The 25,539-nt window shown below is 43.8% G+C and overlaps 1 protein-coding gene across 1 annotated transcript in view; it reads right to left on the reverse strand.

Moving 5' to 3' along the window:
• Positions 1-25,539, reverse strand: part of HTRA1 (HtrA serine peptidase 1) — a 229,406-nt gene that overhangs the window by 141,386 nt on the left and 62,481 nt on the right. The window contains exons 2-3 of the mRNA XM_069239178.1: positions 20,755-20,854; positions 4,428-4,644 (exon numbers count right to left, since the gene is read on the reverse strand). Coding sequence (XP_069095279.1) covers positions 4,428-4,644; positions 20,755-20,854 — 317 coding nt within the window. The remainder of the gene's footprint in view (positions 1-4,427; positions 4,645-20,754; positions 20,855-25,539) is intronic.

The following is a 25,539-nucleotide window of genomic DNA, read 5'->3' on the forward strand; positions in this document are numbered from 1 at the left end:
GGGCTCTCAGTACAACAAAAATAACACAAGATTAGCATTATAGCATTATAACAATTATTGTTACCGAAGACAAGGCACTAAATCACACATGGTTGCATCCACTCCAACTGCATGACAAATGGGGAAAGTGTGGGATCTATGCCAGTTTATGACAGATGGCTGTCCTCATGCAGGGATGAAAACTCAGACTCCCAAAATCATGACACTAAAAGTGTCACTGGCCTATAGTGGATACAACCATTAATCACAATGGAAATGAAGGGCTTTAGAGCAGTCAGTCCTGCATCGTGCGTCACAGTGTAGAAAGTTGATTTACTGCCTCACTTCCGTCTCGTGCTTCAAAGCAAGGCGGGGCAGGCAGCCTGGGACAGACAGCCCAGACTTAAATGCTTTGATCTGTTTAGAGATACAATCGTATCTCTATACAAATTGATCTATTTAATATGTTTTATATGAATGTGTAGGAATTTCAGAGGGGCACAGCCCCTCTGCCCTAAAAGAGAAACCACCCCTGCTGTGATCATACTACCGGAGGATGGGTAGTCATCTGTCTCCTCTCCCTTCTTGGGACAGTCCCTCTCTGAAGAACATATAATTTGTGCCCCAGTTCCATTCCAACTGAGCTAGGCAGAACAGTGGATACAGAACAGCTGTTCAGAAAGCATTACATTGTTCTGCTAGAGCAGTACCTTGAGCCAGGCAAATCCTTGATCTGAACTGTGCTTCAGCACTCTTTCGCAGTGCAATGATAAAGTAGCACAATCTTGAAAGACCCAGGGCCCAGATGTATCATGCGATCGCAAAAATGCATTTTGGTATGTATGAATACCAATTTGCGATTCAGTAACTTGTTAGCAAATCGCAAATCGGATTTGTGACTACATACCGATTCGGTATTAGGAAGGGGCGTATGAAGAGCATCCCTTCCTAATACCGAATCGCAGCGGTATGTAGGAATGTTTTGTGACACAAATGCAATCAGAAAACATTTGTTTTTTACCACCTACTTCTAGTAGGTGGTAACCCATTGACAAACTGGAAGGGGTCGTGAATGCATGCGAAAACATCTTTTAAGAGCAGACAGTGATTTATTTAAAAGCAGTCGCAGACAGCAGGCCCCCATGGGTCGTAAATTGCAACCTACCTCATGAATATTGAGTTTCATACAATCAAATAGCGATTACGTAATTGTGATTTGCAGATAATCGCAATTAGGTAATCGCTATTTGAAAAAATTATACATCTGGCCCTAGTCCTCAGCAACGCTATTCCACAGTCTCACATACCCAGTCAAGCTTCTACACATGCCCAAACATGCACACAAATTTTACACTCTTTGACCTTCAAAGTGTCCCAGTTTTCTTCTAGGCTCCACCTTCTCCTTGTTCATTCCAGTGCAAAGCCTGCACACCAGACAACTAACCATGAGTTGTGTTTAAAAGAGGCTCCTGCCTTTTATCTCCTACATTTTCCATATTTATGTTTGCTCTTCGGTTAGGCACGTGTCAGAGCACTGACACTCAACATTATTACTGGATTTGTGCTGTTGTAGCCATTGTGTTTGCCTTGTATGCACCACAGATCTCTGTTTCATTATTCAGCAGCCAGAGTCTGTGGGACTGGCTGCGATGTCCTACTGCTATCAGCAGACTCTATGTCTGTGGATACATTTGAAGAAGAAGACACTTGTGAGGACTGCAGATTCCAAATGAACCTGGGGAAAAGCACTGGATCTGGAAGCAAAATGTATAGTGAGTTATTCCATGATACTCATCTGAAACCTTATGCTCAGAGCAGAGCCAACATTCTTGGCCAGATGCATCCTGCCCGCTGACAACTGGTGACACATTTGGCCGAATAAGAGCTTCCTTCCACTGCAGAGCTGAAACTGCTGACTCTTGCAGAGGGAGCTCTCCCTGTGCCCTGAGGATTTAGTTGGGTGAAGGGTTGGAGCTGGATGTTTTACTGGCAGCCCTATAGTCAGATCTTAAAGTGTTCCTTCTGCCACAGTGATGAACAACATAATTATTGAGTCTTGCAGCAGGGGGGATGGAGGCGGAAAGTGTGCCCAGCGCACCTGGAGACATCCTGATCCCTCAGGGAAGCATTAACTGCCAGGCATCCATCTTCAATCATTAATCAGCAGCAATTGTCTATCTGTCAAATTCTGCCTGAACTTGCTGTTGCTACAAACCTTCATAACCCTTTGGTGCCTAAGATCAGAGGGGAGAACAAGCCATTTACAGGACTAAATGTGAATGTGCATGATTTAATATTCGTTTCTACCATGTTTCAAGGCCCTTCTAGTTCTGGCAAATAAGACAGGTAAGTGACAGGAAGGCGAAGGTAAATTTTCACATAATGTAGTTTCACACCCCGCAAGCTACCAACATCTAAGGTTACAGAGGCTGTGAGCCCTAGAAATGAATATCAACAGAACATAACACACACCCAGAGCACTGGCGTTTATGGTTTATGTGACAATAGATCCCGGACAGCTGCAGAATTTGGACTCTGACCTCAAGCACTGGATGCAGCAGGACAATAAGGGGGTCAATACGAGTGGGGCGGTCTATAGACTGCCACTTTAAAACCCTGAGCCACCAGCTCCGCCAGGATCTTGGATCCTGGCAGGCTGGAGGTAGTGGAGATCCTAATCCGCCAGGGCAATGGTGCAAGCAGCACTGCCCTGGGGATTACGACCTCATTCCCCACCAGCCTTTTCATGGCAGTAACACAACCATGAAAAGGCTGTCGGAGAAAAGGTGCAAGGGGCCACAGGGGGGCCCTGCACTGCTCATGCATTTGGCATGGGCAGTGCAGGGCCCCCCTTGCCCAGCACCATCGCAATGTTCACTGTCTGCTTTACAGACAGTGAACATTGCGAGGATGCTGGTGCTCCCTGCACGCTACAGCACTGCCGCCGGCTCAATTTCAAGGCAGTGGCAATGCTGTAGCCTGTTTCCCGCTACCCTAGGGGGAAACTCTAAATGGGGCCAGCTGGGAGGTAGCCAGTGTGGCGGCAATCTCCATGTCTGAAGTTCAGCGGACAGTGAAAGCCATCTGCCGACCTCGTAATGTCCTCCCAAAGACTGTGACCATCAAGTCAGAATTGCAAAAGGATACTTAAGGGGTAGTTACGATTTCGGCAGACAGTTTTCACCGTCTGCCAAACTTCAGATGAGGAGGTTGCCGCCACGCAGGCTACCTCCCCGCTGACCCCATTAAGAGTTTCCCGCTAGGCTGGCCGGTGGAAACCTTGGTTTCCGCTCGCCAGCCTAGTGGAAAACAGGCTACAGCATTGTCACTGGCTCGAAATCGAGCTGGCGGCAATGCTGTAGCCCGCAGGGTGCACAAGAAGCCTCACAATTTTCACTCTCTGCAAAGCTGACAGTGAACATTGCAATGGTGCTGGGCAGGGGGTCCCCTGCACCTGTTCACTCCCAGCCTTTTCACAGCAGTGTTACCATCATGAAAAGGCTGGTAGAGAATGAGGTTGTGATCCCCATGGTAGCAATGCCTGCAGCGCTGTTCTGGTGGATTAGGATCTCTGCCACCTCCAGACCGCTGGGATCCAAGATCCTGGTGGAGCTGGCGGTTCCCTGGCCGTCCGACCCCCAGGGTTTTTATGTGGCGGTCAGACCGCTGCATTAGTGGCAGTCCAGATCGCCACAGCGAGTGTGGCAGTCAATAGACTGCCACACTCGTAATGACGCCCTTAGTGTATATATGTGTGGGCTTGTACCTGTGTGTGTTGATATTGTGTGTGTGTGCGTGTGTGTGTGTGTGTGTGTGTGTGTGTGTGTGTGCTTTACCTACGTAAAATTTAGTTTGGGACCTTTGCATTAGTTTCAGAACATGCTAACATTCACTATCCTTTATGTACCTATCTATAAAAATCATCACTAAACCTTATTAAGTAACCATGCTTGCTGGAAAGTGGCTTGTAGCCCTTATAGATAATAGCCACTGGAGTGAAGACGCACTGGCTCAGGCATTCCCTGCTTTTTTTGTGAGATACATCTATGGATTTTTCTTTTCTGATGTTGCAGCATCAGAAATGATGCACCAACCCTGCCGAGTGACTAGTAAACAATTCAGAAGGCATAACAAATAAAAGGGGTGTTATAACTATATGATAATTATTAGGCACGCCACAGTAACACGTCTCTCGTTAAGGACACGATGCATATCATATTCTCCGGGGTTATCCCTTTTTCTCCCTTTCCTAACACACACCCTCACACATCACTCAGAAATCTTTTGTAAATTTTGTTGCAGACTGGTCAAAGAAAAAAATGTTGTTGAGAGAGACTTAAAAGTGCAACATTCAGACTAGAAGCTTTGCAGGTATTTCTTATTTTGTGTACACTTTCTGCAAATTCATATTTCAAGCTAGGTTTAGGGCTCTGACTCAGATGTCTCACCTGCGCATCGATTTTAATGAGTGCAATATCCAACTTCTCATCCACATCCTTGATTTTGGCCTCGTAGGTGCTGCCATCCTTCAGTTCCACCTTCACTCGGTTCTTGTTCGCCACCACGTGGGCATTGGTTACGATCAGGCCATCCTCGGAGACAATAAACCCAGAGCCACTCGCCACTGCCACATCCCTTTTTGGGAAAGGGAAGGATAGGGACCACCTGAGGAGCAGAGGAGAGCCAAGGTTCAGAGTAAGAGTCACCATACATGTACATTGTAAGTGTACGCATTAATGTAGGGATGATGTTCTAGAATAAGAACGTTTTACACTTCTATTTAAATGACAGCAAAACAAAAAGCCAAAGCTCTTAATGGAATCAGAAGATTTGTTTAAAAAAATGTGGATGTGATATATGCTGGAGCTATAGCGAGTAAATGTAACCAGCAGGCCTAGTTAAAACAAGTAATGTTTATAAATTGTTTCCAGACAGAAGGTCTCAGTAGCCAAGACACGTGTCTGGTTGTGTTATAGGCTAGGTTGTATTGCAGCGCTGTTTTTGGAGTGTCTTCAGTGACCTGGTGTTAGACCTGACAACCCAAGGGTGGCTTTCCCTAAACTTTTGCCTTCTCCCTCCATTGTTCCTGATCTTGTTTTTGTTAGCCTTAAGACTCAGTGCATTTTACCACCACTAACCAGTGCTAAAGTGTTTATGCTCTTTTCTTTAAGTTTGGTAAAATTGGCTTAAACCCATTTGGCACATTTAATTTACTTGTAAGTCCCTTGTAAAGTGGTACTACGTGTACCCAGGGCCTGTAAATTAAAGGCTACTGGGGGCCTGCCGCACTGATTATGCCACCCACTTAAGTAGCCGTTTAAACATGTGTCAGGCCTGCCATTGCAGCCTGTGCATGCAGTTAAAACTGCTGTTTTGACCTGCCAAAATAATCCTTTTTGACAAGCCTAAACCTTCCTTTTTAATACATGTAAGTCACTCCTAAGGTAGGCCCTAGACAACCCCAAGGGCAGGGTGTAGGGTGTAGGGTGCAGGGTGCAGTGTATTTAAAAGTCAGATATGTACTTTTAATTTTACATGTCCTGCTAGTGAAAAACTTTACATTCATTTTCACTACTGTACTGCCTACCTCTCCCATAGAATAACATTTGGTTAACTTATTACATTTAATAAGTGATAACTTTAAATTGGGAGCAGGTAGGAAGGTCGAGTGTGCAGTCCAAAGACTTGTAATTTAAAGCCCTCTTTACTGGTAAAATCAGATTTTAAGTCACAATTCTGAAAATGCCACTTCTAGAAAGTTGGCTTTTTCTTGTCCCAACCTTTTGGTGTATGCTGCCTGTGTCTTGGGTCAGATGACTAGGGGCCTGACTATGAGTTCGGCGGACAAGATGACCTGCCCCCTGAACTTCCAATGGAGATGCTTCCACCTTACTGGCTACCTCCCCACCGGGCCCATTATGATATTTCCGCTGGGCTTGCAGGTGGAAACCAAGGTTTAAACCCATCAGCCAGGTGGGAAAGTGGCAGCCGCATTGTCGTTTGCTTCTACAGAGCCGGCGACAATGCTGCCACACGCATGGTGCACCAGCACCCTCGCAATGCTCACTGTCTGCACAGCAGACAGTGAGCATTGCGAGGGTGCTGGACAGGGGGACCCCTGCACTGCCCATGCCAAGTGCATTTGCAGTGCAGGGGTCCCCCTGTGGCCCTCTGCATCTGTTCTCCACCTGCCTGGCTGGCGGAAAACCAGGTCATAATCAGCAGGGCAGCGCTGACTTCAGCACCACCCTGGCTGATTCCAACCTACGCCACTGTCAGCCCGTCGGGATCAAAGATCCCAGCAGAGATGGTAGTAGCATAGCGGGGCTGCCTGCCAACCTCGTAATGTGGCATTTGGACCGCCACAACCACAGTGGTCTGACAGCCACTGCAAGTGTGGCAGTCCGAGGATCACCACACTCGTAATCAGGCCCTAGGTGTAGCTGGCAGTTAGTCGTCGTGTATTCCTCCCAGACAGTGAGACAAAGGGAAAATTGGTGTTGGCAGAATGGGCCACCTCTGGCTTGAGGACGGGGAGGAGCTGTCACCTACCACATTTGCACATTACAAAGGCTCTGCCTGAGTTCACTCACATAGGGTTTGCCACTAGTCTAATGTGATCTCCAGACAATCTGGGGCCAGGGCAGGGAGGCAGGAACTTTCGAGCACCTCTGGGGGTGGAAACCTCCAGAACCTTCTTCTACTTCAAAGTGAGCACAAAGTATAAACATTGGACCCTCATGCCCAACTTTTCAGCACACCTATGGACCCAGATCTGCTGTGCCACTCTGAAAGAAATACTGCTACTATGTTGCACTGCTGCTCTGCTGTCTGAGTGATCGACTGGACCTGTATCTTGATCCCAGGACCACTAGAGTGACTCCAAGGGCCAGTTAGCTGGCCTTGTGATCAGGAGCCTCAGGGACAGAACAGGCTCCAACCACCTTCAACCTCAGACCTGGACTCAGTCTGCTGTGAGCCTTGTCCCCTAAGTGGTGCCACCCTAGTCCTAGACCCTTGGAAGTAGACCTGAAGGTGCTCTGCCAACCCAGTTTTGGTCCTGTGGGCAGAACCAACAAAGTGCAATGCATTTTCCCGCAGCTCAGCTTCAGAACCGCAGCTGACCGGTGCATTCCTGATACAGGACTTAATATTGTAGCCCGTAGTCTCCTTGGAACCGCTGCTGTGCGACGTATCCTTGCCACAGGTCTCCGTAATGCATGCACTTTGTTAACTGCATCCTTGACAACAAGGCAGGACTCCGCATTGCAAGCCCCACAAATTCTTCAGAACTAGCCGGTGTGCGATTCATCTTCGAAGCAAGACTTTGCATCGCAAGCCCCTAAATGACAGCCCCTCCTTGACAACAAAGCAGGACCTCACATTGCAGCCTTGCAGCTCCTGTGAACTGCCACTGTTCCACGCATTCTTGAAGTATAATCTTGCTCAACTCTGAAATCAAGATTTAAGGTACTCTTGTTCAGTGGGTCTAACTTGGTCCCTGTATCAGGCACACACTCCATCACGGTAAACACAGTTGATGCTTTGTGCTTCTAGACACTATTTTTTAAATCTTTAAAACTGCACATTTCCAGTTCTACTAATTGGATTTTTGTCGTTTTGGTGTCAGATAATTTATTAAAATGTACTCTATTTGTCTAAACTGGGGTGGTATTTCTTTGTGTGTGTTTTCACTTACTTTATTTCTGCTTGATATTATGCATGAATACTTTACACATTGCCACTAAGTTAAGCCGGACTGCCTTTGTGATACATCACCAGAGGGTTCATCATAGGTCAGTCTGGGGTTTGCTTGTTTTTCACCCTGACATAGGTTGTGGTTTCTGCTTGAGGAGGGTTGCACCCCCTTAACCAGTAACCCAATTTTCAACACCTGGTCAGTTTTTAGTTCTGTGCTGGTCGTATTAATGAGACAGAGACCAAAGGAGTAAATTGCAAGGATTCGCAAAACTCTTTCCTCATAAATGGTCTTGAGTCAAGATTCCTTCTGCAGATACTTGGGATAAGCTGTGAATGATAAGATGGAAGCATGCAACAGACCTCCATCTCTGCATATGCAAAATGCTCGTATTACAATTATCGCCTTTTAAGGGATTAAATTGTAATACCAAAAAGAATTCCACATTACAAAATTGCTAAAGTGATATCGAGGAAGCATGGCATGGCCTGTAGGATTACTTTCTACTCATTCCATTCGCACATCAGCAGCTTTCTGTTATAGACAGATTCTACTGTACGAATTGTTACCATAGGAAACCAGGCAGCCAGTACATTTTCAAGGCTTTTTGACCACTGAGGCGGTCAGTCAGATATATTTCCTTGAGACTTGCAAGGAAGGCGGTATCCCTCTGTCGATCCCTTGTGTGTTGCAAGAAATCACAATATCACAATGTTGACAATGTGCATTGTAAAGACATTTGCGACTTGCGGTATCATTTTAATGCACTGTGATTTGGTTTTGCACCTCCCAAACACTGAAACTTTCTGCAGAGCAGTCATTAAAATAGTGAAAAATATTTCAAACATCGGCCTAAAATCTTTTAGCTCAGCCCAGATTAATCGTAGTGCTGGGTTTTGTAAGAACTAAAGCCTGTTTGTGATACAAAAAGGAAGTCTGGCCTAAGGAGTACTCAGTCTGACTTAACAACTTCAAACACTATTGCACCATCTTCGGAGAAAAGGAAAGGCCACTTTTTTAAGTTCGGTTTCTCCAAATGAATTAATTAAAGTCGCCGCTTTGCATAAAGCCTGTCCTCCACTCATGAGGGTCAAACAGTGTGAATCAATTGCTCACGAGTAAGTGAGAATTAGACATACATTTTGAAATGACCATGCCCTGGAAATTCAAGCACTGCTTTAACCTTAAATCAGCAGAGGAAATGACTTAAAGAACAACTGTTGATCACTTCTGCTGAAGCCACTCACTTGTAAAATGTTACACCAAACATGTTGGGCCGAAAACTATATATGGGCCACAAGATCTTTGGGCTGTCAGTGGAAGATTCTGGCCAGCGGTGCCAGCTGGGGCATCGCTGGTTGAAACATGACAGTTCATCCAACTCTAGATAGAGCAGGTAGACTCCCGGATTAGCGTGCAGGGTACTCCACCGTATTTGTAGCAGAATACTCTGTTAAACTCTAAGTGAGAGCTATACAATATATTGCGAGAAACTTCGCAGAGGTTTGCAGTAGCAGGCAATTGCTGATATTTATCCATATTTCAAATGGTGAGAGCATTTAAGAATCAGTGAGGAAATGCACTCTGCATCCGGGGGTCAGTGAAGGGAGTCCATGACTGGCGCCATGGGGTGACAATAAGCGATAACAGATAAACTGTAGCGATTCTGTTATTCAACTTTTCGGGTGAGTTATAAGCATTCTTCTAACGTTAACCTTCAAGATAGCTAGCTATCTTTGAAATTCTCAAAACGCGTAATTCCAAGGTACTGTTGTATACACGGGTGACTGCAGCTACTTCACATTTTTTTTTTTTTGTGTCCATTATTCTACAGCCTAAGATCCATTTAAAGATATTGACAGTCTACGGTCAGTCTCCAGGCCAGAGCAGGTTTTTTGTGCGTTCTCTGAAAAACTACACAGATTTATGATGGGACCTTTACCTAGAAACTAGTCTAGGAACCAGGGGGCATATTTATGAGTCCCTAGCGCCACTGGAGCATCACTTTTCGTGACGCTCCAGTGGCGCTATGCCCTGCGCCCTATTTACAAGGTGGCGTTAAGCCACTTTTTGTGGCTTAACACGACCTTGTAAATACGACCCCTTCACGCCCAGCCCTTTGTGTGAAAGGGGTGTGCAGTGGGTGTTTCTGTGGGCATACAGCATTACCCATTGCATTTTGACACTGCCTCAGATTTACATGTTTTTGTAAACCTGAGGCAGCGGCAAAATCTAATGCCATTCAAAGGCAGGTGTTAGAAAGGTGCAACAAGGAGGAATACTTTTATTCTTCCTCATTTTTTGTTTTTGTATGTGTGCTGCATTCAGCACAAAAAAAGGGCAAAATGCCAGACATGATTGTTTATGTGCAGGAAGGTGTCCCTTCCTGCACATAAACAATCATTTGAAAATGACACTTTGGCACATCTGTGTGTGCTGCATTCTGCTGCACACACAGAAGTGACAAATCGCCATTAGTGATTGTTTATGTGCAGGAAGGGACACCTTCCCACACATAAACAATCACACCCCTCAACGCAGACATCCTTGCACGATGGTGCAAGGATGCCTGCATTGTCACTGACAGCTAAATTTAGCGCCAGCGCAGGGGACAACACAGGGGTGCGCTATATTTAATTAAATAAGTCACATCCCTGCATTGTGAAAATGACAGACTGCGGCACGGCCAATTTTGGCACCGCGTCGCGCTCTGTCACTTTCCTATAAATATGGGCCTAGGAGTTCAGGAACCAGTCCTTGAGAAATTGGGATTGCAACAAACCAGGATTCCGAGGTAGAAAGCTTTATTCAGCTGTCTATAATAAACAATTTTTAGGTCAAGCCTCAGCGTTCAAACTTGTGCATACTTTTAAGTATACTTATACTGTGGGCTTAAAGCGATTTTATTTGTTGGTTGCAGTGTCCTTTAAAAATCTTTGCTTTCTAGTGGTCAGTTCCGCATCTTTTTCCCTCCTTTTTCAATTTCAGAGCAGGGACAACTATTGTATAATTACACTTTGTCCTGTTTTTCTCTTTTGTAGGTGACTTTTTTTCAGTTTTGGTCTGCTTGTCTTACACTGTGGGTGTGTGCTTCAGAGCAGCCATGCTTCCTCGGACAAGTTCTACAGCAGGTCTCCCTTCCCCCCACCTCCCTCTGCAAACATAAAACAACCGCAGAGGGGGGAATTTCCAGGACAAGCTCACCCTCGCTCTCTTAGTCTTGTTTAAGTGGCTTCTACAGGGAGTGGCTTGTCCGAGGAGAGCGCAGTGAGTAAAGATTGTGTTGCAGCTTGTTTTACTATGGTTTAATTGTTATTGTTCAGTCTAGTTGTGCTCTATGAAAGAGTCACGTGATACATGTGTGCAAATCACTGTCCGTCCAGTTCTTCCCATGTTCCTGCAGCCCAAAAAAAGATGGCCTAAAGTACGTAGTACCTTCGCTCTCACGGTCATCTTAGATCAGGTTGTGTAACTCCTTGGCAGACATTTTGCAGGACACGCTCTTTTTCAGAGATGGTGGGGGCGTGGCACACACAGCTCCTATCATAGTTGTTCATACATACTGCCTTCTACCATGGTGGCCCAGGAAGATGATGAGCTGCTACCAGTCGGGACATGGCCATCAATTTCAGTGAGAGGCGTAAACACCGCGCATGACATGTACTCTGGGCACAGATGGCGAGGGCACAACAGATAAATAATCAAAGTTAAGGGATTTGTTTTTGGGATTGAGAAAATCGGATGGGCGAAGGATCTCAAGTGTTCATAAACACACATGTTCAGTGCCACCCTCTTACACTCCCTTGCTTTATAGACAGATGCACATTGCATATTGTAACTTGTACGAGTCTGTATTTCTCTTTAACACTGACCGCCTTGTCTAACTGTACTACATAAAATGTGATTTATTGTGTTGAATGTCCTTGTGAGTTAATGCATATAGGACAAACGACGCAACCAGTCAAAGCATTTTCTCCAACACAGATTGCAAATCAGATGCGAAATAAAAGGCACACCTTTGGCCAAGCATTATCAGGAATTGAAACACAAGCCAGATGATATCTGGTGGACTGTATTGTACGTGGCCCAAGTTAATCAGAGTGGACAACTAGTATCAATGGTTTTGATCAAAATGGAAGCAAGATTTATTGAGAAATATAGAACAGCTCGTCATGGACTTAATGATTTGGATGAAATGTGGGCCTTAATTTAGTTTCCTTTCTTCTGTAGTCTACTATGAGATTGAAGGGTCTAAGAGTTTTTATTTCCCGGTGCGATTATATATTACTGGTATAAACTAGATTCTGTTGATAAATTGTAATAACAGCTACTATGAACTCCCTCTAATCTAGTGATACTAACACGCATTGATGTAGATAGACTCTGTGTAAGTGGGTTTAGGCTTTGCCCTGTAAGCCTTATGGATGCCTATGAGTTCTAGTCAATTTCATTTTTTACATGAGCATATAGAAGTTTAGAACTATGGATACGAAGTTCTTTTTCAAAAAACTTTTTGTTTGAATGCAATCTTTTTGCCTTTTGGATTTAGCTGATTTTTTATTTTTTTATTTACTTTGAGCTATTTTGCTTTGTTTGCTATATATTCATAGATGATTTTTATCTATATTATAAGTGAAGTTGCTGGAAATTGATTTAGGTGTTCTTGCAGAGGTTCATGAGAGTTTTGAATTTGGATAACTAATCTGGTTCTAAAATGTTCTGAAGGAGCGTGATGTATTCGCTCCCTTAATTAACCCTCGGAGGCCATTTCCGAATAGCTCGTCAGTCCCATTACATGCTTTAAGATGGCCGCCACCGAGACTAGAGGAACTTTATGCTCCTGTTCTAAGATGGCTGTTTTTCATTACAATTTACTCACCTGCTTCAGGGGTTGTTTCCCCCCGCCAACTCCTCCATCCTTCCCAGATATTATTATGGCGTACTACGCTGATGAGGAAGAGCAGTATCAGGAACTGCACAAAATGCTTATTGAGCACCAGATGGAGGAAAGGCTTGTGGAGGCACTTGGGCACCATGTGCAAGACTCCGTGAATTGGGCCCTAATTCAGGCCTTGAAGCCTTTTACTCAGTCTTTGGCTAATTTTGGCAGAAGAGAGTTTTTGGGCGAGGGCAGTCAACAACCCCGCTTGCAATCTGGAGAATCTAGGGAGGTGTCTGGTCTCTCTCTGCAGCGCTCTGGGGGTTCTTCCTCAGCAGAAATTCTGGTACAGATGGCAGCTTCGATGCTGCGTGATCATGAATATGGGGGTTTGCCCCCTTAGGAAACATCTACCTCCTTTCCACAAGCTTCCTTCTCACAAACAAGCGTACATGATCAATCCTCATCTAAATCAGAGTCAGATGACTTGCAGTCAGATTCACTTCCGTGCAAAAAGCAACGCAAGTCACAACATTCCATGTCTGAAGTAACTACTCCAGCTGGTAAAAATCTTTTGTTTTCTCCCGAAGACATCATACATCGATGTTCCCCTGAATGGGTTCCTACAGCTGAGGTAGCCCATTACGTGCAGGATAGACTGCGCAAATGTTTTGAGAAAGAAGTGCGCAATACTCGCAGGTCGGAATGGCCTCGACCTTCCCTACTTGGTAAAGTGGTGGAGACGCCAGAGCTGGACCCTAGCATGGCTACATTTTTGTGGAAATTTGCTAATGAACCCAAGAAAGGTCTAGATCGTGCTTGGCGGGGTTGCCAAGACAAGTTATTGGACTTATCAGGTCCTTTAACAAAAATCATAGATCTTGCTATTCAATCTAAGGAAAGCAATACTCCGTTGGACCCGGAGGTCGTATTGCAATGGGTACAGAGAGCTGTCTGTCTTTTGGGCAACGCCAATTGCACCATGTCAACGGAACGCAGACGTTCTTTTCTTCTTAGGCTTGACCCCAAACTGGCTGATTTAGCAACTAATGAAGCTGGTTCTTCAGCCAACGGCATGCTTTTTGGTGACAAATTCGTTAAAGATTTGGGCAAATATGTTGCTACCTTCACAGCCTTGGACAAGGCTCAGTCCAACTTAAAGAAGGTATTCAATAATGCTCTTTTTGCCCGGGCCGGGCTTTTCAGGGGCCGAGCACCAGGCCGTAGATACCAGGCTTCCAGATTCACCTCTCAGAGAAACCGAGGTGGTTCCACAGAACACCAGAATTTCTATCCCAACCGTTACAGAGGACGTGGTCGTTCTTCCAGAGGCTACCGTGGAGGTGGTTCCAACCAGGAAACCTCCAACTCAGGTGAGAATTATTCCTTTTTCTGAGGTAATTTTGGGAGGCAGACTGCATTTTTTTCTCCCGGCATGACTAAATATCACTCAAGACCCTTGGGTTCTTCAAACAGTCCAGGGTTTCCAGTTAGAGTTTTACGCCTCCCCGGTTCAAGGGGCTCTTCCGACCCCTCTCCTTTTTTCCCTCGCAGATCGCACGATTATCGAAGAAGAGATTTTTTCTCTCATCCAGAAAGGGGCAGTGGTGCAAACCATACCACACCCTCAAGGGTTCATCAGCACGATTTTCCTAGTGCAAAAGAAAGGCAGCGGTTCACGGTTAGTTCTAAATCTCAAGCATTTCAATTCTTGGATGGTATATGCCATTTCAAGATGGAGGGTGTCCATCTTCTCCGAGATCTTTTACAGGACGGAGATTGGATGGTACATTCGGATCTCAAGGACGCTTACCTTTCAGTTCCAATATTCTCTCCGCACAGGCGTTTTCTTCAGTTCCAACGGGGCTCCCATTGGTTCGAATTCACCGCCCTTCCATTCAGTCTCTCTTCAGCTCCTTGGTGTTTCACCAAGCTTCTACGTCCAGTAGTCCAATTCTTAAGGGAGCGAGGTGTGAGACTAATTATATATCTAGACGACATTCTTCTTATGGCTCAGGACAAAGATTTAGTACTTGTACACCTCAATTAGACAATCCAATTACTACAGGATCTCGGATTTGTCATCAATTCCGAGAAATCCAGTTTAGTGGCAACTCAGAATATCGAATTCTTAGGTTTTCAGATAGATTCAATAAAAGCCTTGCTACTCCTTCCCTTAAACAAACGGATTTCGATCAAGAAGGAGTTACAGAGAGCCCTTGCCTCTCCGATTATATCATTGAGGACCTTAGCTCGCCTGGTCGGGCTTCTGGCATAATAAATTCAGGTGATTTTTCCGGGGCCATTGCATTACAGGGCCCTGCAGAGATTGAAGATCCTTCATCTCCGAAAAGGCCTTCAATATTCAGAATTGATTCCCCTCTCAGAAGAACCCAAGATGGAGATATCCTGGTGGCTCTCTCACATGGATGCCTGGAATGGCAGAGCGATTTTCTCATCTAGTCCAGATGTGATAAAGTCGGATGTCAGCCGGTGGGGCTGGGGAGCTCGTTGCGGCTCAGTGGAAATGGGGGGTCGTTGGTCCCCGGGAGAACTGAGTTATCACATCAACTGTCTTGAGCTCAGAGCGGGAGCCTTCGCAGTCAGATCCCTTTCCCCTCGCAAAGCTCATTCTTGCATCCTCCTTCGGATGGACAACGTCTCTGCGGTCAGGTACATCAATCGCCTGGGGGGGACCAAATTACGACTCCTAGCGGAGATTGCGAAGGAATTTTGGCATTTTTGTCTCCAACAAAAGATCTCAGTAATAGCGGAATACATTCCGGGTCGTGCCAATACGACGACGGACTGGAATTCACGATTCCTTCGGGGTGGCAGTGACTGGAAGCTCAAACCACAGATATTCCAGGCTCTTCAACTGCGGTGGGGGATTTGTCAGGTGGATTTGTTTGCCTCCCGGTTGAACAATCAAGTTCCATGTTTTTTCAGTTGGAAAACGAATCCTAAGTCGAAGGGGACAGATGTCTTCCTTCAACTGTGGCCGAAGGAACTTCTTCATTCGTTTCCTCATTTCGCGATGATTCCACGCGTCCTGGCACTAGTTCAGCGCCAGCGGTCAGAGATCATTTTGGTGACTCCATTCTGGAGGGCACAGCCTTGGTTCCCAGCTACAATGCATCTGTGATGCGATTTTCCAGCGAGTGATGCTTCCAGTGAGTATGAATCTTTTCACGGACCCAATGGGCAACTTTACAGATGTTGTTGTCCCTGATGGCTTGGCGTCTTTCAGGCGTCAATGGCAGCTGCCTGGAGTTTCAGAATCGGCACTGTTTTTCTTATGCCAGTCTTGGGCCCCCTCCACTCATAAAAGAAATGAGCAAGCCTGGAGGAAGTGGTTATGTTGGTGCAGTGCAAGGAGTCTGGATCCCATGGGTCAGAAATTCATGTCATAGCCAATTTTCTATCTGATTTGGCTTCCCAAGGTTTGGCGTATAGGACAATTAACAATTGTCGGTCCACCCTGTCGGCAGGTCACCCTCATATTCAGGGTAAGCCGGTTAGGGAGCATCCTTTGATTTGTAAACTGCTTAAGGGTAACCGTATGGTAAAACCTTCTCAACCAAAATAAACATCTTTATGGGATGTTAATGTGATTCTCCGTTTTCTCAGAAATTGGTCTGATAATGAAGGATTATCCCGTAAGCAATTATCAGCCAAATTGACGATCCTGTTATGTTTATTGTCTTGTAGACGAGTTTCAGATGTTAAAGCCCTGGATTTATCAGGTAGAGTATTTACTCCTGAGGGAGTATCGTTTTCCATTACTAGGCGTACTAAAACTTTTTCAAAGTGTATTTCTTACCCTTCCTTTCTGCAAAATAAGAAACTTTGTGTTGTTCAATTTTTAAAAGCTTATGAAGATTGCACATGTGAATTCAGGCAAGAGGCTTTTGGGCAATTGTTAATTTCTTTACAGAAACCTTTTAGGCCAGTCACTGCTGCAACTTTGGCTCGCTGGGTCTAATGGTTACTAACAGAGGCAGGTATTGATATAAGTATTTTTGGAGCTCACTCAGTGCGAAGAGCCATGGCCTCTAAGGCTTTTTCAACTGGAGCTAGTTTAGAGGATATTATGGCTGCAGAGGACTGGTCAAATGACTCTACTTTCAAAGTATTCTATCATAAACCTATTGTTGATGTGGTATCTGATGTGGTAAATAGATTTTAACTAGCATAAACTGAAGCCTCCGGTCCTGATATAGAATTAAACATTTTCTATCTATTGCGTCAAGAATTTTAGATTCTATTAAGGACACGGAGGCGAGGATTATACCACCCGTTGTACTTTTTTATAATCATTTGTTATAAATGTTTCTTAATGAATTTATAGTTGCATAATTACAAATAAGAATTGCCCACCCAAGGTTATACATGGATATTAGTTCTATATATTTTGTCTTCCACAGGGGCAACTAACACAATTTTGTGAGTTCTTTCCTTGGATCAAGAGGCATGTTTCGGTTCAATGTTCCGGTTTATGGTGGAATCAGTTCCAGGTGACAGGAGGGACTTCTATCCCAAGGTTCTGCAAGTTTTAATGCATCTTAACGTTGGATTTCGCAAAGAAAGAGGGCGGACTGTAGCGTTCAGGCTACTTATGTGGACAGTGTAGAGCCATGATTGGTGGACTTGGGCTCATGGGAGTTGTAGTTTTAAGTTATTTGTTTTTTTTTTGGCTGCTGTTTTGTCAGTGAAGTAAAGAGAAAGCATAATACTCGCCTCCGTGTCCTTAATAGAACCTAAAATTCTTGACGCGATAGCTAGAATTTTTTTTAACCTTTCTATGTTTTAGTTGCGAACTAGTAACTCATATCTCACAGGTTGCTAAAGATGTGACCACATTCTTTAATAAGAGAATAACTGGCGTGGCTGTACATTTTGAAACTGGGATTTGGTGTCGGGTATACAGGGGTGATTGGACTTTGGAGCCATGCCAGAACCTAGCAGCGCCATGAATGCATTTTAATGCATATTTCTATGCGACCTTGACGTAAGTTTGTTTACTGATATTGGTAGTAGAAAGACAGTACTTTATAATTACAATTTGGTAGGATACTGCAAGCCAATAGTTATATTTTCTCATCTCCTTTTTTTCTGTCTTATCTAGGGCTTACTTGTGTCTTATGAATACCAATTGGGTAATCTTTTTAAAGCTGGCAGTAAGTGTTCATTTGATTAGTATGGCAGTCTGTTTTGGTAGCACTTTAGCAGACTGGTATATTGAATGTACACTAAATGTCACTTATGGCTATGATTTGCATGTGAAGGAATGTTTTTGGCTTAGTTACTGTCTCCCGTAAATGTGTTTTTAATGTACATGTTTAGCATGGTCTTTGCATGCATTGCATTTGGGGATTAGGCTTGTTGTGGCACAAATTTGGTTTTATGGAATAACAAAAAATGTTTTTTAAGGTTGTGTAATTTGTCTTTGTTATTTTTATTAGGTACTTCTTTGTCCTATAATCCTGAAGAGGCCCACAATCAATAAGGGCCGAAACGCATCGACCTTTCAATTTTGGTAGAGGTTGTGAGAAATGTTGATTTTTTAACTATCAAGATTGCTTATGGGTTACATCTCTTTTCGAATATAAATAATGGTAATTATTATGTTGAGATGTAGATACTATACAACCATCTCCTATGTGGATTAATCTGTATAGCATCGCCAATAACCACATTTCGAAAAAGTAGTAGGATGATTGAAGTGCATTTTCTGTTATTTTTTGTGAGTGAATAAATGTTATATGTTTCTTAGGTTTTGCTTTTCGTTTGACTAAAAATGTATGAAATGAAATGAATAAATTTAATGGGTTCCAGTGATTGATTTATAGTTTTATTGATAGATTAATGATTGCATAATATTTCCCTCTATTGTACCATTCTCTTTTATTATGTATTGTCTGACGTGTGGCTAAAACATTTTGAGAAGCAAATATGTTGATTTCTGATTCTTCCGTTCTGAAGAAACATTTGATAGGAATCTGTGTTTTTTTTCTGCAGTACTCGATGCCGTGGGTCACTTTTGCTGACCATCAATCAGGTTATTACAGCCATCACTTTGGGGTGTCAGCATGGAATGGTCGCTCCCTCTCACTTTGTCTCTGTTCGAAGATTGTACTGTGGTGATAATAACACCACAACTTTATTCCCCAACACTTCTCTCCCCTCGCCTGCTGTCATGCAGATTTGCCACCAAGATCGACAACGGTTCTTGACAGCCAGAGTCCATATATGGATTCCACCGAAATGGCGTGGCTGTATTAAATTCTGTTGCTCGGATGAGAAAGATGGATCCAGAATAAACATGTGTGTTGATGCTAAACTGGCAAAGTCTTGCATGTTTTGGTCTAGGGTATGAATGCATTTCCAGGAATAAATATAAATTGAAAACCATGGTCTTCATGTGAGAATTCTCCAGCAGCAGTTGTGTTTTGCAGAAGCGTACCGTGCCTCAAAGGCAAACCCAAATCCCTCACTGCAGATGTCTCAAATGGGTCCTGTCGCAGATTTCACTTCTGTAAAGGGCAAGGCCGTTTGAAGATATGTAATACAAGCCTATTGTGTTAATGTTTTCTACACTCATCGTGCACAAGTAGTGCCACTGGAATTTTGCTGCAGGGGAAACAAAATTATGCAGCAGTGTTGAATAACTTATGAAGCTAGAAACTACAAATTATGTGGCACAATGCACTACATTTTGTGATAGAGATAGTTCCTTATAGGGCTCTGACGTGTCGTAATCTGTCTGTGGGCTTTTAACCACACCCACCTCATGCCCATCACTATCACTCGTTCATGGGCTTGCCTTTGGAGAATCCTTTGTTATCATTTGTAAATGCTTTACGTTTGTCCCTCAGTGGGGCAGTTTTGTTACCTCCTTGGCCATCAACCCTGTTACATGGATAATTGCATGTTTGCTGATACGTTTCACTGCGAACAAACTTCTTTTTCTTTTTGTGTCTCTCCTTCGCGCTCATGGCAGCCGTCATGCTTTGAATCAGCTCTCTTATATCAACTGCTTTAGTTTTCATATTTCAATTTATGTGGCAAGAAAAGTCCAGTTAGAAATATACAACGCTAAAAGCTCTAACTCGAGCAAACGTGAGACCCATAGCATTGCAAATGCTTGTTTACTTAAACAAGTGATAGGTTATTGCCGTAAAAATAAACTCCAGGTAAAGAGGGTGCCTGCATGATCAGTCTCTATTTGAACGGCATGTAGTGCTAGCCTGTTTGTGATCTCAGTTTGGTAATGAAATTATTAGATTTATTGTTGGTAGTTCTGATATCATATAGTCTGCAGCATCTCCTGGAGAACCTTTTGCCCAGTTTTAATAGCACACGAGGTAAGGAGGAAACATGGATGGCATACTTGGTGCTAGACGGAGACTGGCCGATAGGAAAATCAAGCAACGTTGCTAAAGGTTGGTCCCTCTGGAAGGTTAGAATCACAAGGGGGAAGTCAATTACTTGCAGAATGTAATTACAGGCAAGAGGGAACATTACAGGCAGGGGCAATAATCAAGGGTGGACGATGATTATTGGAGAGAGCAGGGAACACAGAGTTGTAGAAGGGGATCTTCAGCTATAGTAGGCAGTTTTCGGTGATACACTCTAACTAAAAGAGATATGAGCAAATTGGTGGAGGGGTACATGTGATCATCAAAGGCTGAAGGCAGTTTCCAGAGGTAAAAACAGGTCACTAATAGCAGCATGGCGAATGTCATCTTTAACAACAGCAGAAATAATAGGGAAATAAATGTATCAAATGTCAAGGACTCGTGATTGTGAAGGACTTGTGGGTCAAGGGCTTGTGATTGTGAAGGACTTTTGAGTCAAGGGCTTGTGGTTGTCAAGGGCTTGTGATTGTCAAGGGTAGAAGGCAATAGTCAAGGGCTTGTGATTGTTAAGAGTAGAAGGCAACAGTCAGGGTAGACGCTCATCTTTAAAGGGAGGAGGCAATAATTCAGAGTAGAAAGCAATCAACAGAGGCAGGATGCAAACTTAAGAGGTCAAAGGTAGGAGGCAATAGGAATAAGTAGTATCATCAGCGTCAGGAGGAAACTGTCAGGTGTAGATGATCATCTGAGAGGGAAGAGGCAACATCTGTTGGTAACAGGTGAGCGCAAAGTGCATAAACAGGAGGGCCTGAGTAGACATATAAGGCAATACTTACGTGCGGAACAGTTCAATGTGGACCACAGCAGGGGCAATCTTCTCCACCACATCCGCAATGAAGTTGTATTTATGTCGAAGACTATTAGGATCGTCCTGGCCTGGGAAAAGAAGCATTAAACAGAAAGAATTACTCATTATGTCTACGTCTTAATGAGTCTGGGAAATGATTAATATGGAAGTGAGCTGTATCTTCCAGTACAAAGACCTTAAGGCAGTCGTTCTCATAAGCAGCAGATGGGGCAGCCATGACATGACGGGGCAGTAGCATTGAGTATTTCTGAGCTGTAATTTGAAAGGCTAAAAAAAGGGGGGTTGCTTGTTTTCATCCAATTTACAGGAAATTATTCTGTGTATTAGAACAGGCACTAAAATTGGGACAAATACTCGTTTACGCTTCTTTGCTGACTGTTTGTGTAGTAGGGAAATAAAGCAAAAGCACTTGTTTCGTTCCATTTTACAGAACGTTTGGCACTAGAACACAAACTAGATTATATGAGCACTGTTCCTGTAACAATAACTTGTTTGTATAGCATTTCAATCTAGTAGTTTTCCCGACTTTAAAAAATGTAATGGATGAAAGGACGAACTGGTCTTTGGAAGATTATAACTAATTTCCTACAGATCGCATCACGAGCAGGATGCAATATGGTTAGCCATCTTGTAGCTAATAAGGAATAGATTATGTATACATTTTCTGGAGTTTTTCCAATATGCAAATTAAACAAAATCTGGGGCATACTTGTTCAGACTGATATTCAGAAATTTTACATTCTGGTCCAGACGGACGCCCTCACTTAAAAATGTTGCCTTCAAGGTCAAATTTGCACAATAACTCATTAATCCTTAGTGCATGGTCAGAATTGCACCACCGCTCAATTAGGCTAATGAAAGTTTATGTTTGCCCCATCACTCAGCAATCATTTACGCATGTTCAGATTTCTCTAAACCGCACCCTTTCTCCGGGTCCAGTGACAGTCTGGTGACTCATGGATTCCCAGTTGTGCACTCATCCATGGCAAGTGCCCGTGATAGGCTCCTGTGTGTGGAAATGTGCACAACAGCCAGCGCCTCCCCGGTCAACTTGCATGAACCTATGATTCCAGCTGGAGACAGGCGCTGGGTTGTTTAACGGAGACAGGCTTCAGGCACCATTGTGCTGCCCTTGAATGCTGCTGAGACCTTGCTATTTCTCCTTCATGCTCCATACTGCCATGCAACTGGGGAGCATGAGATGCTGGGGATTTCTGAAAGTGACATTCTGATGCGCCTGGTGGGTTTAAACTACCACTCATCACTGCTGCTGTATACCAACTAACTCCTGCCATCATTTTAAATAAGAGCCCCAATTCCAACTGTGGCCGAGTCCTGACCCTGGTGTGATAGTGCCTCCCCAATTTCAAGTTTTACTAGGTGTTGGGTGCACGCACATCCGGGAAAATAAAGGGACAAATGTATCAAATGATTTTGCACTCGCAAATGGCGAAATCGGCCGTTTGCGAGTGCAAAATCGTGGTCTGCAATGCATCAAAGGCATTCGCAGACCACAAAATGAAAATCGCAAAAATTGCGATTTTCTACGTTGCGACCTGTATTTTGCAAAATCCAGGTCGCAAGGCTATTCTGCAAAAAATCGCAAATTGCGATTTTTCGCAGAATGGTATTTTGCACATGCAAAATACCATTGTCTGCAACCAGGTGGTAACCTGGTGCAAAATTTAAAAATGCAGTAAAACTGCATTTTTAAATTTAATATGTAAAGCACACATGCCCTTTTGGCATGTGTGTACTTTACATTGTAAAAAAAAAAAATTGGGGTGCAGGAGAGGGGGGCTTAGGCCCCTCGCACCCTTCCCTTTTGCATTTCCCAAATTGCGATTTCTGGTTCAGAAATCGCAATTTAGGAAATGCAAAAAATTTGCAGCTATGGGCCAACAGGCCCATAGCTGCGAATGGGGCCAGTATCGCAATTTGCGATTCGGTAATTGCATTTGCGATTTTTAAGAAATCGCAATTACCGAATCGCAAATGTGATACATGGCCCTTTGCGAGTCGGTAATTGCGATTTCTTAAAAATCGCAAATACCGAATCGCAATGGGCCAGAATCATACATCTGGCCCAAAATGTTTATCTGTGCATATTTTCCTCCTGCTGAAAGGAGAAACAAAATGCGCATGGAAATGAGCCAGGGATCAGAAAAAACATGCAGAATGTAACTCTGTACTGCAGAAAATATATCATGTTATTCCCTATTTCAGGCTTAGTAACTTGGAATTTTCAGTAACTGGACGTGGACCTACCAGCCAGTCAACCATGTGGCAATAGTATCTTCATATCCAATTATCAGGTGACTAGGATTGGGGGCCTGAGTGGTCCAGCTGTATCTGGACCCATACTACTGGTGGTGGTGATGGTGGTGGTGATGGTGGTGATGGAAGCGATGGTGGCAATGGCGACGGTGTTGGTGGCAGGAGCAGTGGAGAGGAGGCAGGGAGTCACACTGTGGTGACAGACGAGGGCTGTCCTAAAAGGTCGCTCATCAAAAGCGGACAAAAAAGGAGTCCGGAAAGCATGCCATTCTTCAGTAAAGCATCTTAGAGAGGTGCCTTCCCCATTCAAACCCAACACAAGTCACATTAGAAACAAAACATTCAATTATATATGCTCCAAGTAAGTATGCAATCACCTTCTAGTATATGTGGGGTGTAATTTTTTGATTAAATTGTTTTTTTATATTTTATCTCACATTTATTTCACAACAGAAGCAAATTATATTTTTGAAAAATAAACACCTGATAAATATTATAGTGCGCTTCCATAGTTATGTACATCACAGATCAAGTAAGCATTTGTTTATCACTCATAATGTTTGCTTTTAGTGGTGTGATCATTCTTTTCAAGATGCTGCACTCACCAAATACTCTGCCAACTGTTAATGCTTCCGAGAACAATGACCCTCATGCTTTGAAACAGTCGCCCTCTAAGTGTAGACTAGTTTGTAGTACGTCTTGTTTTAAAGCGCATCAGGGTGGCCACTATTAACAAAAAAAATCTCTATGTGGTTACATCCTGGGTAATTTTACCCCCTTTTCGTTCCGACAATATAAAAGAGCTCCCAGATTTTCTGGCTGAGCCCACTCAGATGTTCAGGTTGAGAGGGTCCAATGATGAATCGTGTCACAAAAACTCCGTGAGTGAGATTCTCTTTATAACCTCAATTGGTTACTTAGCTCAGCACATGGTAGAATGTTAAAAAGATACGGTGTGCCTTAGGTACAGAAATGTCTACCCAGAACCTTATAAAGAGAGAGGCAGTAGCCTATGTCCACACTGTAGCCGCCAGTGTCTGTGTGGGAGGAACACAGCAGCAAATTTCTTGCCCTAAATTTGGCAGGGTTTCCACCACCGTTTATTCCTACTCATGAATGCCAGGTGAGGTGCAGCAAAATCTTAAAATGCCCCATACATGCAGGGAAAAAAGTGTACATCAGAGAAATATTTTCTTTTTTTCTACATCGAGAAATCCAAACATTGGGGGTTTCTTTATGCAGGGAAAAAAGAATATCAAACAGGATGCGAACACATGCCAGCCCGCCCACCCACCATCCAGTTTTGCCAAATGTGCATCCACCGCAACAATAAATGCACTTTCGCAAAATGATCTCCCTCTGGAAAACGGGAATCTTTAAGTAGGGCAGGAGGTGCTCTGCTCAAAGGGTGGAGGCAAGAGCCTCTGCCAACCAACTGATCTAACAGGTTGTCTGCCAAATGTTAAACAAGACCCAAACATTTGGTCTGGAAGATGCAGTAAGTAAGTCAATTGGTTTCCTCGTAGTGATGAGACCCTTTGAAGTGGGTCTTAAGAGTGGTTTGATTAATATAGCCATGATAATGAAAGGTATAAGATGCTGTTTGCCAGCATAAGCACACCATAACTATTCCAGGTTCGAGGATGTGCAGGAGACCTTCTAAAGCTGTGTCTCCTGTTGAGCCTGCACTGCCTTTACTCCCTCTGCTTTAGTGGGAGCTCAAATGCCCCATTTCAAGCCTGAGAGTCATGCTGTGTTTACCTTTCACTGTATACCACGGAGATATGCTTCAAGGTCTGAGGTTGGTGGATATGAAAACACAGATCTGGAAATACTGCATTGTGAAAGTACTCTTGGTCTCTAATCCTAGATTCCAATTTGCCGGTTACAAGTGGAACAAGTGACCTTTATGGGTACCTCGGTCCCATGAGTGCCCACCCTAAAAATTTAGAGCATTCATGTGATACAAACCCCAAAAAGATGATACCTCCAAGAGGCCTACTGCAGATGCTAGCCTATTACAGGAACCAGGAGCTCCTCTGTTTAACTTGTGAATTTGGAGACCAGATGGCACAGTCTCCTGCAATGTATCCAATGCCCCTCCTTGCTGACTAATGTAGCTATGTTAACAGGACCCTGGAAATGTACCTTTGGACCATCTCTTTTGCATGCAGGACCATCATTGTTCTGGAAATATCACCCCCAGTCTACTTTTGAATCTAGGATTTTGGGGGGTTTAAAAAAGGTTTCGGCCTGATTCACGTGGGTAACATGCACTTTTAAATATGTTTAATCTTTTGATTTAGTTTACTACTTTTCAGTATTCTCAAACTCTAAATATCCAGTTTTTACTACTAAAAAAAGAAAACAGTAGAAGGTTCAGCACTTCACGTGGCTAACCAGTGTTACTGTAACACCCTCCTATAGAAAATACTGGAGGTTGAGGTACCAGTGATTGACAATTTATAGTGCCGGA

This window comes from Pleurodeles waltl, chromosome 6, assembly GCF_031143425.1.
Source record: "Pleurodeles waltl isolate 20211129_DDA chromosome 6, aPleWal1.hap1.20221129, whole genome shotgun sequence".
Taxonomy (NCBI): Eukaryota; Metazoa; Chordata; class Amphibia; order Caudata; family Salamandridae; genus Pleurodeles; species Pleurodeles waltl.